This window comes from Podarcis erhardii, assembly GCF_964252035.2.
Source record: "Podarcis erhardii genome assembly, chromosome: 2".
In the NCBI taxonomy this organism is placed as follows: domain Eukaryota; kingdom Metazoa; phylum Chordata; class Lepidosauria; order Squamata; family Lacertidae; genus Podarcis; species Podarcis erhardii.
The window spans coordinates 118,953,007-118,970,212 of record NC_138498.1 but is presented as its reverse complement, the minus strand read 5'-3'; the positions used below and the strand labels follow the sequence as shown (position 1 = coordinate 118,970,212).

At 46.2% G+C, this 17,206-nt stretch overlaps 1 protein-coding gene across 7 annotated transcripts; it reads right to left on the bottom strand.

The window, feature by feature from the left end:
- Positions 1-3,784: 3,784 nt before the first annotated feature.
- Positions 3,785-16,530, bottom strand: LOC309336831 (uncharacterized protein). Of its 7 annotated transcripts, none has more exons than XM_081853224.1 (3): positions 16,512-16,530; positions 8,808-8,933; positions 3,785-6,027 (listed from the first exon to the last, which is right to left on the bottom strand). In XM_081853224.1, the coding sequence occupies exons 2-3, from the start codon at positions 8,839-8,841 to the stop codon at positions 4,430-4,432; spliced, it is 1,632 nt and encodes a 543-aa protein (XP_081709350.1). In that variant the 5' UTR covers positions 8,842-8,933; positions 16,512-16,530; the 3' UTR covers positions 3,785-4,429. The 7 variants fall into 7 exon arrangements, with proteins under 7 accessions (XP_081709350.1, XP_081709346.1, XP_081709351.1 ...); XM_081853220.1 differs by lacking the exon at positions 16,512-16,530 and adding an exon at positions 16,267-16,407; XM_081853225.1 differs by lacking the exon at positions 16,512-16,530 and adding an exon at positions 12,422-12,439.
- Positions 16,531-17,206: the final 676 nt, after the last annotated feature.

The window sequence follows — 17,206 nt, the reverse complement described above, 5'->3', positions numbered from 1 at the left end:
GTTAACATGCCAGGGGACCGGGGACAGCCTGAAAAAGATAATCCAGTGCTTGGAGTCTGAAAGTCCTTTCAGATTTGGAGTCCTTTGGCAGCATGATTTGTTAATAAACGCCCCCTCCCCAAAAATTGGTTCAGCAGCCTCTGCCTTCCTGCTTTTGTGTTAACCCTTGGGTAGGCAAACTAAGGCCTGGGGGCCAGATCCGGCCCAATCACCTTCTAAATCCGGCCTGCAGACAGTCTGGGAATCAGTGTGTTTTCACATGAGTAGAATGTGTCCTTTTATTTAAAATGCATCTCTGGGTTATTTGTGGGGCCTGCCTGGTGTTTTTACATGAGTAGAATGTGTGCTTTTATTTAAAATGCATCTCCGGGTTATTTGTGGGGCATAGCAATTCGTTCATTTTTTACCCTCAAAATATAGTCAGGCTCCCCACAAGGTCTGAGGGACAGTAGACTGGCCCCCTGCTGAAAAAGTTTGCTGACCCCTGTGTTAACCTGCTGCAACAAGGCAGGTTTAACCTAAGTGGGTTTCAGGGATGTGATGGAATCTCTTAGCCCTGTGCCGTAACACTATTAATTGGTTGCGGCTAATTCTTGGCTTCTGGTTCTAGGCTGGCTTTGTCTTCCTTACAGCTATGTCCGACTAACGTATTGCAAAGCTAGGGAGCTTTTTTCAGGCCAGAGGGGTCATATTCCCCAGTGGGAAGCCCCAAAGCAGGATCCAAGTGCGACAACACTTCTCTCCTACAGTTTCCAGCACTGTAGGTGGTATTCAGAAGCACAGGGCCTTGAAACATATGCAGGTAGAACATAGTGGTTCCTGCCCTCAGGCTTACGATTGTCATGGCACAAAAGGAAAAAGGGACCTGGGGGGAAGAGGAAAAAGACAAACTCACTCACCAGTCAAATAAGGTCAGAACTCCTTATCTGGATTTCACATTTCTTTTAAGTGCATCATATTGTTTTGGCAGCTGCAATATTTTTATTTTTATGTGTTTTCACATATCCCCATGCATTTCACTGTAAAAACGCACGATGAAATTAAAACTTCCATACACTCAAACACATTCAAAGGTTTTAATAAAAAAATTATCTTTATTAAATAATTTTCCAAATGAAATGGTCATATGATCTCAACAATCAAGTGTTAGAAACCACCCAAAATAGCATGAGATACAAAGTTCTTCTTCCTGTTCCCGAGAGATTTGAATGGGGAAATCCTTTCAATTTCTTAATAATAAGGGGCAGTGGGGTGAGGAAGGCCGGGGCCACATCCACACCATTTAAAGCGATATGAAGCCGCTTTAAACACTCATGGCTTCTTCCCCCAAAGAAACTGGGAGCTATAGTTTGAAAAGGGCGCTGAGAGTTGTTGGGAGACCCCCTTGTTCCCCTCCCAGACCTACATTCCCAGAGTTCCTAACGCTAACTAGAATTCTAACCCTAACCTGAACACTAACCCTAATCCTAAACATTAACCCTTAACCCAAGCTACAATTCCCAGAGTTCCCTGCCAAGAAAGGAACCCTACCGCTACAATTCCCAGAGTTCCCTGCCAAGAAAGGAACCCTACCGCTACAATTCCCAGAGTTCCCTGCCAAGAAGGGGACCCTACCGCTACAATTCCCAGAGTTCCTAACTCTAACTCTATTCCTAACGCTAACTTTTACCCCTTAACCCGAGCTACAATTCCCAGAGTTCCCTGCCAAGAAGGGAACCCTACGCCTACCCCCTTAACCAGAACTACAATTCCCAGAGTTCCCTGGCAAAAAGGGAACCATAACCCTAACTCTAACACTAACGCTAACCTTTAACCCGAGCTACAATTCCCAGAGTTCCCTGCCGAGAAGGGAACCCTACCCCTACCCCTACTCCTACATCTACCCACCACCCCTACACTGTAGAGGGAAACCAAACCAATGCAAACAGAAACTGAACCACAGGGTCACGCTGTTTCTCCTGGATTGTGGATTTTTGAAAGGATATTAACTTTTCGCTGGTGCTGTTTGAAGGCATACTGGGGATTGAGGACACTACATTGATGACCCCTGAATACGAGGTTGACTCCCCCCCCAAACTTTGTGACATTGCTGAAGGGCAGAACTTAATAATGTGGTCGGGGAGGAGTGGGAATGGAGACAGGGCCGTCAATAAGAAGAATCTCAGACTGCCAGAATATTTTTTGCTCATGGCTTCGTTACTCCTTCTTTCCAGGAGAGTGTTAGGTGGGGTACAGTGGTACCTCGGGTTAAGTACTTAATTCGTTCCGGAGGTCCCTTCTTAACCTGAAACTGTTCTTAACCTGAAGCACCACTTTAGCTAATGGGGCCTCCCGCTGCCACCGCGCCACTGCTGCGCAATTTCTGTTCTCATCCTGAAGCAAAGTTCTTAACCCAAGGTACTATTTCTGGGTTAGCAGAGTCTGTAACCTGAAGCGTCTGTAACCCGAGGTACCACTGTAGTTATATATGTGCCACCATACCAAAAAAAAGCAAAAAAGAAAGAGGCCACCCAAAGGTTGACCTGTGTTTCCTACCTCAGGTTTGCCTACTTGTGATGTTTGCTGAGAACATGCAATTAAATCGTTTTTCTGTATGGTTTGTGTGTCATTGTGTGTTGACCTAAGATTGCTTCACACTGCTCAGATGAGTGGGTTCTTTCCATGTAGAAATCCTTCTCCTGTCACGGAGTATTTTTTCAGACTCCACACATTATGCACGGCCACCCTCCATAAAGTTGTTATCAGTGCTTTTTTCCTAAAAAAATGTTTAGGGGTACTCTCATTTTCCTATTCATATTGAAATGCTGCCTCTCATTGAGGCCAAACTTAGATTCACAAAATGTTTAGAGGGATGTGTACCCCTGTGTACCCCCAGAAAAAGCACTGGTTGTAACAACAACAACAACGATTTATTATTTATACCCTGCCCATTTGGCTGGGTTCCCCCAGACACCCTGGGCGGCTCCCAACAGAGTATTAAAAACACAATAAAACACCACACATTATAAACTTCCCTAAACTTCCCTATTTATTTAAGGTAAAGGTAAAGGGACCCCTGACCATTAGGTCCAGTCGTGACCGACTCTGGGGTTGCGGCGCTCATCTCACTTTATTGGTCAAGGGAGCTGGTGCACAGCTTCCGGGTCATGTGGCCAGCATGACTAAGCCGCTTCTGGCGAACCAGAGAAGCGCACGGAAACGCCATTTACCTTCCCGCCAGAGTGGTACCTATTTATCTACTTGTACTTTGACGTGCTTTCAAACTGCTAGGTTGGCAGGAGCAGGGACCGAGCAACAGGAGCTCGCCCTGTCACGGGGATTCGAACCGCTAACCTTCTGATCGCCAAGTCCTAGGCTCTGTGGTTTAAGCCACAGCGCCACCCACGTCCCTCCCTATTTATTTACTTACACCCAAAAGACATGGTGTTTCTTGTTCCATTTGGCGATGATTCACAATCCAGCCTGGATTTTTTTTACCGGTATCTTGATCCACTGTTGCAGCCCAAAATGGTTAACATATACAGTGGTACCTCGGGTTACATACGCTTCAGGTTACAGACTCTGCTAACCCAGAAATAGTGCTTCAGGTTATGAACTTTGCTTCAGGATAAGAACAGAAATCATGCTCCGGCAGCGCGGCAGCAGCAGGAGGCCCCATTAGCCAAAGTGGTGCTTCAGGTTAAGAACAGTTTCAGGTTAAGTATGGACCTCTGGAACGAATTAAGTACTTAACCTGAGGTACCACTGTATTGAGATAATAATGCAGTCACCACACAGAAGCAGCTTAAGATCCAAATAGTTTACTGTTGCAGAAGATGAGGCTCAGTAAAACAGTTCCAGACATAGATATACACAGCTTGTAGGCTTCCACAGATACAGATATATACAGATACATAAGAGTACAAGGCATTTCCATTATTCTAAGTAAACTCACCAATTCAGGACGTAACACTGGACAACAAATAGACTCTACTACTGAGCTGACATGCATTAATCACAGATATAGGGGCAGTAGGCCATTACCATAGCAACTGGCTTGGCTGACCCTGCACCTTGTTTAGCTCACTCAGGGGTGATTTACACTCATAAAGGAAATTAACCCTTTCTCATATCCAGTTACTCAAACACCCCTTCTTTAATTTTGTTCATGATATTGGCTTTCATTTGATGGCAGAAAACCTAGCCGTTTCACCAGTTATTCACATTTACATGCTGAAAGAGGCCTTATCAGTATATCTGTCAGATTTTTTTCTGTGGGGCAGAATCGTAATTCAATTAGTTTCTGTTCCACCTGGTCTCTTACATAATGATATTTGAGATCCACGTGTTTAGATCTCTGTTGCGACTTTCTTGGACTCAGCCACATGAATACAGGTCTGGTTGTCCTCAAATATTGTGACTGGCTCCAACACAGGTAGACCCATATCATTTAACAGTTGTTTAAACAATCTTCTCCCCTGTGCGTAAAGCTTTTCTCACACCCACCTGTATGGAGCCTCTGATGATAACGAAGGCCATTGCTCTGAGCAAAGCTCTTTCCACACACTAAGCATTTATATGGCTTCTCCCCTGTGTGGATTCTTTGGTGATTAAAAAGCGTACTGCTCTGAGTGAAGCTCTTCCCACACTCTAAGCATTTATACGGTTTCTCCCCTGTGTGGATTCTCTGATGACTAAGAAGGATACTGTTATGGATGAAACACTTTCCACAAATGGAACATTTATGTGGCTTCTCTCCTGTGTGGATTCTCTGATGACGAGACAGGCCAGCACGATCAGTGAAGTTATTTCCACACTCTGAGCACTTATAAGGTCTTTCACCAGTGTGGGTTCTTTCATGATAAGTAAGGTTGCTGCCATGACTGAAGCTTTTCCCACACTCGGCACATTTAAATGGTTTCTCACCTGCATGAAGTCTCTGATGACTACGAAGACTTTTGCTATGAGTGAAGCTCTTTCCGCACTCTGGGCATTTATATGGTTTCTCTCCTGTGTGGATTCTTTGATGACTAAGAAGGTCACTTTGCTGGCTGAAGCACTTTCCACAACTGGAACACTTATGTGGCTTCTTTGTGTGGATTCTTTGGTGATTAAAAAGCGTACTGCTCTGAGTGAAGCTCTTTCCACACTCTAAGCACTTATATGGTTTCTCCCCTGTGTGGATTCTTTGATGGCTAAGAAGGCGACTGTTCTGGCTAAAGCACTTTCCACAATCGGAACATTTATGCGGCTTCTCCCCTGTGTGGATTCTCTGATGACGAGAAAAGCTACTACGGTCAGTGAAGCTCTTTCCACACACTGAGCACTTATATGGTTTTTCTCCAGTGTGGATTCTTTGATGGGTAAGAAGGTTGGAGCTCAGACGGAAACTCTTTCCGCACTCTGAACATTTATACCGTTTCTCTCCTCTGAGTGAAGAGCTCTGAGTGAAGCTCTTTCCACACTCTAAGCATTTATACAGTTTCTCCCCTGTGTGGAATCTTTGATTACTAAGAAGGTCAATTTTCTGGCTGAAGCACTTTCCACAACTGGGACATGTATGTGTATTCTCTCCTGTGTGGATTCTTTGGTGATTAAAAAGCGTACTGCTCTGAGTGAAACTCTTTCCACACACTGAGCACTTATATGGTTTTTCTCCAGTGTGGATTCTTTGATGAGTTAGAAGGTTGTAGCTCAGACAAAAACTCTTTCCGCACTCTGAACATTTATACGGTTTATCTTCTGTGTGGATTCTTTCATGTACAAGAAGATGTGATTTGTAGTTGAAACTCCTTCCGCACTCTGAACATTGAAACCGTTTATCCCCATCATGTTTTCTTCCCATGGTGCTAAGGCTTGATATTCTAGTTGGGTTTTTTGCACAAAGAGATACATTTTCCTCTTCCTTGCCTGTGTAAGGTCCTTCCAGCACTGAAATTTCATTGAAGCTAGCACCATCTGGAACAACAGCGTCCTTCCTCACATTTTCTTCTGCTTCGGTTTTAATTCTCTGGGGTTCATTCTCTTGACTGCTCTCCTTCTGATCACCTGCAGGAATACAAAGAGGAACTTGATCAGGGAGGAATGGATACCCAAATTACGGAACAATTCCAATTAACAGCTATCTGAAACAGAGAAGGGGAAGGGAGGCAGCCACTGTTGATGGGCAATAACTGGCTGCTTATGTGGAGTATGTATAGAGCAGGGAAGGTTGACGGTCACATTCCCTCTTGACCAATGTTTCTGGGGGACACAAGATGACGGGAATTTCAGCCAAAGGTGGGTATGGCCAGTCCACACTGTCTCTCTCACACATACACCTTTCCTTGTACACACACACACACACACACAGAGCTGAACTGTGCATATCAAATAATCAATCTGAGAACCAGGGAAGAGTCGGTTTTCCTCCTCATTTTGAGTTTCTGCTGAAATGAGGCTGCATTTTAATGTTTTTAAGTTGTATTTCAATCAGTTGTTTTATATTTGGTGTTAGCCGCCCTGAGCCCGGTCTTGGCTGGGGAGGGCGGGGCATAAATAATTTTTATTTTTATTTTTATTTTTATTTTTGCACTGGGCTGCACCTATCCCAGTATTGGGTCCGCTCCAATATCTTTCATCTTTTTGTCTCTGCTGGTAAAATCAGTGGGGTCTTGGGAGGTCAGAGAAATTTGCTCCGTGGACAGTGGGGAGGGCAGACCAGACCTTCAGAATTGAAGGTTGTTCATTTCATATTACAGAGCTCTGGGAGCTCAGAGTGAATTTGACATTGCACAAGACTTGTCACATAAAACAACCTCCCATTTTCTAGTTTCCCCCAGTCTGCCAGACCTGATTTAGAGGGGCAAACAAGCAGAAGAGAGGATGGAAACAGGCACATTGCACTCACTGGATTTGTTTTACACCCTAGCATTGTTATTCTAAAGCAGCAATGCTGCAGCAAGCAAAGGCTCTAGCAGCTCAGTCAGCTGCTTGTGGCTGGAAAGCCAAACAGGAAGTTTGTGACTGTTGCCATGAAAACAAAGGGGCAGTCCATTCTCCTTATTGAGCACAGGATGTGAGCTCAGTGTGTGTCATATGACCTGTACAGGATGTACATGGGTGGAGTTTGGGAGTTTCTCTCTGTTTGTTGAAGAGAGCAGACATCTTTTACTGTATGACTGCTAAAGACAGGAATAAAAGCATGTAGTTACATTTCGGTCTGAGTCTGATTCCCCTCCCTGGGGATATGCAGGGAGGAGGAGAAGCAGGAGATGCGGTGGTGTGTTTTTCTCACAGCCTGAGGAAAATCGCCGGAACGGACCTCGTGTGTTTTTCCTGCCGGGAGTCGCCGGAGGGAGGTCAAAGGAATTCAGCCGGTGCCTGGACAGATAGGCACATACCTCTGACCGAGGCAGAATTCCAACAAGCATATCAACTATTTACTGTATTTTTCGCTCTATAACACGCACCTGACCATAACACGCACATCATTTTTAGAGGAGGAAAACAAGGGAAAAAACATTCTGAATGAAACAGTGGATGTATCATTTTTGTGCTTCATGCTGTGGCCACAGACATGTGATCTGATGGTGAATTTGGGGTGACCCAATGCAAAAATCCTGAGAATTCCTGTGGATCCATGCTTTTTAACCACGTTTTTGCACCATTGCAGCCCCAGGCAACAGTGGGTGCGTGATTTTTTTGGTGCAGGCTGTAGCCATGGACATGCTATGTGATCTGATGGTGAATTTGGGGTGACCCAATGCAAAGATCCTGAGGATCCATGTGGATCCATGCTTTTTAATCACGTTTTTGCACCATTGCAGCCCCAGGCAACAGTGGGTGCGTGATTTTTTTGGTGCAGGCTGTAGCCATGGACATGCTATGTGATCTGATGGTGAATTTGGGGTGACCCAATGCAAAGATCCTGAGGATCCATGTGGATCCATGCTTTTTAATCACGTTTTTGCACCATTGCAGCCCCAGGCAATAGTGGGTGCGTGATTTTTTTGGTGCAGGCTGTAGCCATGGACATGCTATGTGATCTGATGGTGAATTTGGGGTGACCCAATGCAAAGATCCTGAGAATCCATGTGGATCTATGCTTTGTAACCACATTTTAAGTGGGGAGCGAAGGAAAAACAAAGAAGGGACATGAGAGGGGTGTGCAGAGAAGCAGCTGGCTAAGAATGCAGGAGAGGGATTTAACGGGAGGGAGGAAAGAAAGGCAAAAGTTTCCCCCCACCCAAGCCAGCCATCTCTCTCTCTCTCTCTCTCTCTCTCTCTCTCCCCCCTCTCCCTCCCCCCCTCTCTCTCCCTCCCCCCCTCTCTCTCCCTCTCCCCCAGCAGCACCGGAGCACAGAGAGGAATTAGAAGGAACGACACTCTGCTTTCCCCTCTGCTTGCCTGGAGGGGAGGGGCTTTCCCTGCTCTTTGTTCCGTTTCAGCACAACACAGCAACGAAACAGAGACGGGTGGGCAGTAAGACCCTGAGGCAGGATGCAGGAAAGCAGCTGCTTCCTCTTTTCAGGTTTCCCTTCTCCGTGAAGCGCGATTTGATTTTTGCCTGATTTTTCGGCTCCAGGGACCACACATTCGCTCAATAACACGCACAGACATTTCCCCTTCCTTTTTAGGAGAAAAAATCTGCGTGTTATAGAGGGAAAAATACGGTAATTGTATCCAGCCCGCATTATGCATCAGGCCACATGTTTCATCCATAGCACCTCTGGTCAACAGAGCTCCAAAGCAGCAGGAACAACTGCAACTGAGACCTTGTGTCGTGATCTTATGGTGCTGTCCTGGGTGTGTGAGTAACTTTGGGCCAAGAGAAGAAGGAGACTTACCTAGAAGGGCCAGATTCCTATAATTCTCCTCCATGATGTCCCTGTGCAAGGCCCTCTGGCCTGGATCCAGGAGGGCCCCTCCTCCTCTGTGAAACACACGGCTGCCTCCTCAAAGATCACCAAACCCTGAAAAAAGAAAAAAGGGAAGAGATTTATCTCACAGGTAATTTAGCAATCCAAAGATTGCAGTTAAGGCGAAGTGACTTCAAGTTCCCCTGTGGAATCATTTTATCTTATTCGTTCTGTGATGCTTCCCCAAATCCCCACGTTATTAGAGCAACAAAAGAGGGACAAAAGAAACAAATAAACCAATATGTTTGGGGTATGAAAAATTATGGGATTACAGCAGGAAGGTATGAGAGCTGCACTGTTTGAGAATGAAGCAGTGTGGCTACGACTAGCTCAAAACTTTTGCTGGTGGAATTATGGAATAGCACAAATCCCATGAATGCACAATAAAATGGATTCCTGGACTGATGTTGGAGTAGCTGAAGTCTCCCATGACTACTATATCTCTCCTTTTCGAATGTTTGGTAATCTGCTATAGGAAAGCATCAGAGACAATTATTCATGTATGTGACGAAAGCAGTGCAGATACTACTGGCCCAGAGAGAGAATGAAGATAAAGTCCCAACCAGAGACGAATGGCTGATGAAGATGATGGACTACACCGAAATGGCCAAACTGACTGGGAAAATCAGAAACCAGGAAGAGAAGAAATTTAAGAAGGAATGGGGAAAATTCACAATGTACTTAAGAGAACACTGTAAACAACTAAAAACTTTGGCAGGATTTGAGTAACGTTTGTAATGTACTATAAACTAAGGTAAAATTGGATTATTTAAGAAAAATAGACAAAATAAGGGAAGCAGTGGAAAAAGATTGAAAATTGTAACGATAGAAGGATGGAGGGGAGTCAAAGGATTCAGGGAATCCTAATGATGATGATGTTTATTGTTTGAATTTAAATGTGCAATGTAAAATTCAATTAAAAAGAATTTTTTTAAAAAAGGTGGCATTCACTACGGGGAATTGGGAAGAGGGAAGCTGTCTGGGCTGGAAGTGAATGACATCAATAAAACGCTGTTTGCATTTGGGGGGAGGGGAGGAAAGCATCATCGAAGTCCTCAGTCTGGCTTGGAGGTCTATAGCTGATATCCACAGTAAGGTCACTGTTGTTTGTACTCCTACAATTTCTCTCCTACAATGTGCTCTCAATCCACCTTCCATACTACAAGTGTACACATCCTTTACATAGATTGCTACTCTTTCTCCCTTTCATTTTGATATATTTCTTTTGAACAGGTTGTTGATGGCATCTGTCTGTCTCGGGAGACAATGGAAGAGTGCGCCTTCAAGGGTGAAGTCAAACCATCGGAGAGTTACAGCATCTACTGTGGCTTTGGAGACTGAAATGGGAGAGACATGTTTTGTTGCAGCTGTGGCAGATGAAGGAGTCCGGTTGTGCTCCTGCAGATAGATGCACCATGGCATTTCTTTTACCTGTGCTCTTCCCAACAAGTCATTCCTCCTGTGGTCACTGCTGTGGAGTGACAGGTTGGAGCCCTCAATTTCTACATTCCAGTCATGAGTCCCATCCCACCAGGTTTCAGTAATGCCTGTTAGATCACATTTGCCACCCTGTATTAAGTAATGACAAACCTAGACAGCATCTTAAAAAGCAGAGACATCACCTTGCCAACAAAGGTCTGAATAGTTAAAGCTATGTTTTCCCAGTAATGACGTATGGAAGTGAGAGCTGGACCATAAAGAAGGCTGATCGCTGAAGAATGGATGCTTTGAATTATGGTGCTGGAGGAGACTCTTGAGAGTCCCATGGACTGCAAGAAGATCAAACCGATCCATTCTTAAGGAATCAGCCCTGAGTGCTCACTGGAAGGACAGATCCTGAAGCTGAGGCTCCAATACTTTGGCCACCTCATGAGAAGAGAAGACTCCCTGGAAAAGACCCTGATGGTGGGGAAGATGGAGGGCACAAGGAGAAGGGGACGACGGAGGACGAGATGGTGGGACAGTGTTCTTGAAGCTACGAACATGAGACTGACCAAACTGCGGGAGGCAGTGGAAGACAGGAGTGCCTGGCGTGCTCTGGTCCAGGGGGTCACGAAGAGTCGGACACAACTAAACGACTAAACAACAACAACAATTAAGAGCTCCCGTTTTAAAGAAAGCATTTCATTTAACAAGATTTATATGCCATTGAATATTATTTTTAAAATCTAAGCTGTTTACTGCTTGGCAGGGGGTTGGACTCGATGGCCCTTGTGGTCTCTTCCAACTCTATGATTCTATGATTCTATACATAAAACATATTCATAAGGGGGAAATTGATAAAAATCAGCAGATTAAAAAGTAGTAGACTTAACCAAAAGCTTAACATGTGGGATTTTAGCATCCAAAATGCTTTTATGAAGGGTTAACTGCAAGAGCTGTGGAACTCTCCATACACTCTGTGTCAGTTATTTCAGTTATTTCAGTTACGGCAGCTAGTACTGAACAGTCTTGACAGAGCAGCAGGTATGTTATGCTGGTTGCGCTGCTGTCTGCCTCAGCCAGTCTGTAAGACGCTTTAGCAAATTAAGTATCACCTACCCTCATTGTCTATTTAATCTGCAACTGCAAGCACACTAAGTTATATGTTAAACTTTGAAAGGGAGTGTCTTGCATAGTTTTTATACAAGGGAAAGGAGAACTAATTAAAAGGTCAAATGACCCAGGGCTGCCTTCCGCATACTCTGCAAACGGGAACGAGAGTTTAATTCCCACATAACAGACCATAGTACAGTGGTACCTCTGGTTACGTACTTAATTCGTTCCAGAGGTCTGTTCTTAACCTGAAACTGTTCTTAATCTGAAGCACCACTTTAGCTAATGGGGCCTTCTGCTGCTGCTGCGATTTCTGTTCTCACCCGAGGTACTATTTCTGGGTTAGCAGAGTCTGTAACCTGAAGCGTATGTAATCTGAAGCTATGTAACCCGAGATACCACTGTAGCCTTTCCGTCATCAGACAGTTTTATTAAGTTAAAAACCATCAAATATAGATAGAATCAAGCAGGTTTTTTTAATATAAAAAGACCAGTGTACATGAAGTAAAATAAACACACATCTGGGTAGGCATCTCTAAACAAAAAAAGTTTTTAGGAAGTGCCAAAATCAGTGCAGTGGAAGTACCTGGCTGATATCAACAGGCAGAGAATCTTTTCTTCCAACACAGCTGCAAACTGACACAACAATGGCTCCCCTCCAGTTCAAGGAGTGGGGTTTCCCCCTCTTTCTAAGGGCCTCACCCCATCTGCACAAACACACACACACACAAAGAGGGACTTTCCTCTATCCCACTCCCACGATGGCTAATTCCCCAACCCAGATCTCAATCCTACACCTGCATCCCAACACAAACCTACAACTGGCATCCCGATCCAAAAGGGAGAGGCCTCAGGGAACTCCCAGCTTGGAAGAGAAAAGGAAACACCCTAACACACACGCTTTGTGTGAGTGAAACTCTGCATGGATGGGAACACAGGAACTGGCCCATTCAGCTCGCTATTTCCTACACAAACTGGCAGCAGCTCTCCGGGGTTTCAGCCTTTACCTGAAGACACCGGGACTGAACAGGTAGCACAACGCAGGTGGGTAACAGCTGGGGAAAGGAGTCTGCCACTGAGCTGAAAGGAAGAAAGGTAAGAAAAGCCACCATCCCCCCAACAGCCCCACACTTGCCAGATTCGGCTCCAAAGGGAGCTGTGATGAGCGCAAAGGGCCTTTGGGTGCAGGGGTCTCCCGGAAACAGGGAGGCAAGGGAAGGACCTCTAGGGGAGAGAAGAAATCCAGCCAGGGATGGCAGAGAACCAAAGGGAGGGAGGCAGCCAGAGCCTGGGAAGAGAATGAAAATTTGATTCCAACCAGCCCTATTGGTGCCATTAGGACTTTTAGGCCCAGGCAGAGTGATCAGGGGGGTAGCAATCGATGGGCATCTTGGGGAAGGTTGCTGCTTTGCATGCAGAAGGTTTTCAGAGAAACAGACCAGACAAGAAAGGAGGAGGAGTGGCGTTATATGTCAGGGATGTGTATACCTGTGAAGAGATCCAAGATTTAGAACCTCAAAGCCAAAGTGAGAGCATTTGGGTCAAAATTAAGGGAGAGAAGAATAACAGTGACCTCATTGTGGGAGTTTACTATAGATCCCCAAGCCAAATGGAGGACATAGATGATGCCTTCCTGGAACAGATGGCCAAGCATGCAAAAGGAAGGGAGATAGTAGTAATGGGGGACTTCAATTACCCAGATATTTGTTGGATGTCAAACTCAGCCAAGAGCACAAGGTCAAACAGATTCCTCACTGGCCTTGCAGACAACTTCATTGTCCAGAAAGTGGGAGAAGCAACAAGAGGAACAGCCATTTTAGATCTGGTCCTAACCAATGTTGATGACCTGGTTAGTGGGGTAGAAGTGGAAGGATCATTAGGCGCAAGTGATCATGCTCTTCTGAAGTTTACTATACAGCAGAAAGGAGCAGCCAAGCATACTAGGACTCAATTTCTTGACTTTAAGAAAGCCGACTTCATAAAACTTAGGGAAGTGCTGGGTGAGATCCCATGGACAGTAATACTAAAAGGAAAGGGAGTTCATGATGGCTGGGAGTTTGTTAAGAGGGAGATAGTAAAAGCACAACTTCAGGCAATACCAATGAGACGGAAACATGGAAGGTGCCTAAAGAAGCCAGGGTGGCTATCTAAAGAACTTTTAACTGAGTTAAGATTAAAAAAGGATATGTACAAAAAATGGAAAAGGGGGGAAACCACCAAAGAGGAATTCAAACAAACAGCCAGCACGTGTAGACACAAAGTCAGAAAAGCTAAGCACAGAATGAACTCAGTCTTGCTAGAGAGGTTAAAAGCAACAAAAAAGGCTTTTATGGGTATGTTTGTAGCAAAAGGAAGAACAAAGAAACAGTGGGGTCACTCAGAAGAGAAGATGGTGAAATGCAAACAGGGGACACAGAAAGGGCTGAACTCCTCAATGCCTTCTTTGCCTCAGTCTTTTCCGATAAAGAAAACAATACCCGACCTGAAGAATTTGGAGCAAATGATTCAGCAGAGGAAACACAGCCCAGAATAACTAAGGAGATAGTACAAGAATACTTGGCTAGTTTAGATGTATTCAAGTCTCCAGGGCCAGATGAATTGCATCCAAGAGTATTAAAAGAACTGGCAGATGTGATCTCAGAACCACTGGCAGTCATCTTTGAGAATTCCTGGAGAACAGGCGAAGTCCCGGCAAACTGGAGGAGGGCAAATGTCCCTATTTTCAAAAAGGGGAAAAGAGAGGACCCAAATAATTACCGCCCAGTCAGGCTGACATCAATACCAGGGAAGATTCTGGAGCAGATCATTAAGCAAACAGTCTGTGAGCACCTAGAAAGGAATGCTGTGATCACCAATAGTCAGCATGGATTTCTGAAAAATAAGTCATGTCAGACTAACCTGATCTCGTTTTTTGACAGAATTACAACCCTAGTAGATGAATGGAACGCAGTGGATGTAGCCTACCTTGATTTCAGCAAGGCATTTGACAAGGTGCCCCATGATATTCTTGTAAAGAAGCTGGTAAAATGCGGTCTTGACTATGCTACAACTCAGTGGATTTGTAACTGGCTGACTGACCGAACCCAAAGGGTGCTCAGCAATGGTTCCTCTTCATCCTGGAGAAGAGTGACTAGTGGGGTGCCACAGGGTTCTGTCTTGGGCCCGGTCTTATTCAACATCTTTATCAACGACTTGGATGATGGACTCAAGGGCATTCTGATCAAATTTGCAGATGACACCAAACTGGGAGGGGTGGCTAACACCCCAGAGGACAGGATCACACTTCAAAACGACCTTGACAGATTAGAGAACTGGGCCAAAACAAACAAGATGAATTTTAACAGGGAGAAATGTAAAGTATTGCACTTGGGCAAAAGAAATGAGAGGCACAAATACAAGATGGGTGACACCTGGCTTGAGAGCAGTACATGTGAAAAGGATCTAGGAGTCTTGGTTGACCACAAACTTGACATGAGCCAACAGTGTGACGCGGCAGCTAAAAAAGCCAATGCAATTCTGGGCTGCATCAATAGGAGTATAGCATCTAGATCAAGGGAAGTAATAGTGCCACTGTATTCTGCTCTGGTCAGACCTCACCTGGAGTACTGTGTCCAGTTCTGGGCACCACAGTTCAAGAAGGACACGGACAAACTGGAACGTGTCCAGAGGAGGGCAACCAAAATGGTCAAAGGCCTGGAAACGATGCCTTATGAGGAACGGCTAAGGGAGCTGGGCATGTTTAGCCTGGAGAAGAGGAGGTGAAGGGGTGATATGATAGCCATGTTCAAATATATAAAAGGATGTCACATAGAGGAGGGAGAAAGGTTGTTTTCTGCTGCTCCAGAGAAGCGGACACGGAGCAATGGTTCCAAACTACAAGAAAGAAGATTCCACCTAAACATTAGGAAGAACTTCCTGACAGTAAGAGCTGTTCGACAGTGGAATTTGCTGCCAAGGAGTGTGGTGGAGTCTCCTTCTTTGGAGGTCTTTAAGCAGAGGCTTGACAACCATATGTCAGGAGTGCTCTGGTGGTGTTTCCTGCTTGGCAGGGGGTTGGACTCGATGGCCCTTGTGGTCTCTTCCAACTCTATGGTTCTAGGTCGCTGCCAGTCCGTGTGGGCAACACTGTTGCTCTGAACAATGGACTGGGGCGCAGGGAGATTTGTGGAAACTTCCATTGTGCGATTCCAGTCGCCTCCTTTGCAAGATGCAGTGGGAGGCGGATCCCAAAGCTTCGGGGGGAGGGAGGAGGCTCGCGGGCAGAGCACCTGCTTGGCATGCGGAAGGTCCTGGGCTCCATCTCCAGTTGGGCCGGGAAGAGCTGCTGCCAGCCCGTGCAGGCAATACTGAGGTAGCTGGTGCCATCAGGACTTTTAGGCCCAGGCAGAGTGATCAGGAGGGCAGCAAACGTTGGGCATCTTGGGGAAGGGCGGTGGCTGCTTTGCATGCAGAAGGTCGCTGCCAGTCCGTGTGGGCAACACCGTTGCTCTGACCAATGGACTGGGGCGCAGGGAGCTTTGTGGAAACTTCCATTGTGCGATTCCAGTCGCCTCCTTTGCAAGATGCAGTGGGAGGCGGATTCCAGTGGGAGGCTTCGGGGGGAGGGAGGAGGCTCGCGGGCGGAGCACCTGCTCGGCATGCAGAAGGTCCCGGGCTCCATCCCCAGCTGGGCCGGGAAGAGCTGCTGCCAGCCCGTGCAGGCAATACTGAGCTAGCTGGACCACTGGTCTGATTCCGCGACGGGGCTTTCCTTCCTCCCTCCCTCCCCCCACCTCCCTCACCATCCCCCGAGCGGCCCCCGAGGCCCCCTTTGCGGCCTCCAGAAACCTCGCCCCCCCCCCGCTGCACCCACCTCAAGCGCTGCTCGGCCGCCGTCCTTCTCCTCCGCCGCCCTCCGCGCCTCTCTCGCTCTCGCCCCAAGGCACGACGGGAAAGCTAGTGCCGCCGAGCGCGGCTGCCACGAAAACTCACCGTCCCGGTGGCGGGAGGAAACTACGACTCCCAGCAGCCACCGCGAAGGGAGGACTTAGAACGCCCAGCTGCTCCGCGCTGATTGGGAGGGGAGGGGGAAGAAGAGCGGCATGTTGCTATTATTACCTTCTGGCTTGTCGTGGCGGCTCCCGGCCTGCAGGGGGCGCCGCGCTCTCGCTTCCGGGAGGATTCGCCCTTTGCGGAGAGGTCGGCTCCTGCTTCCCTCCGCCTTCCATTCAAAGCTCCCCTGGGGTGGATTTCATTCATTGGATTGGATTATAGTTCTGGGCCACTTTCCATTCAAACGGATCCCAAAGTTGCTTACAAGCATTATATAACAACGACAGGATAGAACATAGTAGAACATCTCAAATACAACATCCATCATATAGAATAATTTAATAAATCATCAGTGAAACAATCGCAATCTCCAGGCAGCAGGGAGTCTGGGATTCTGCTGCCCGGGGGGTGGGAGCTTTGGTTCAGTCCGGACCATTCATCTTAGTGGATTGCACTTCTGGTTACCTGTATCTCAGATTTGCACGGAGGAGCAAAACCGAAGGTGTCAGGGCTGCTGTAAGCCAGGAAGCCTAGGTCCGTTGTGGGCAAATTTTTAGGAAATTATGTTTTCAAATACATGTTTTGTGATGTGCTAGATTTGCCCAAAAGGGAAGTCAAAAATTTGAACAAAAATGTGTGTAGTTTCAAGCCAGGCATGGATTTTGAGACACACGCATAAAAATAATAATAAATAATAGAAAAAGAAAATAAATAATTAATTATTAAAACACTGGATTCTTCACTGTATGAGTCTGGGATTG

Excerpts from the sequence above, each read along its gene's own strand:
- LOC309336831 (XM_081853224.1), bottom strand. The coding sequence starts at position 8,841 with ATGGAGGAGAATTATAGGAATCTGGCCCTTCTAG. Across the intron at positions 6,028-8,807 it reads TAGGAATCTGGCCCTTCTAG|GTGATCAGAAGGAGAGCAGT; the intron begins GTAAGTCTCCTT and ends GTATTCCTGCAG.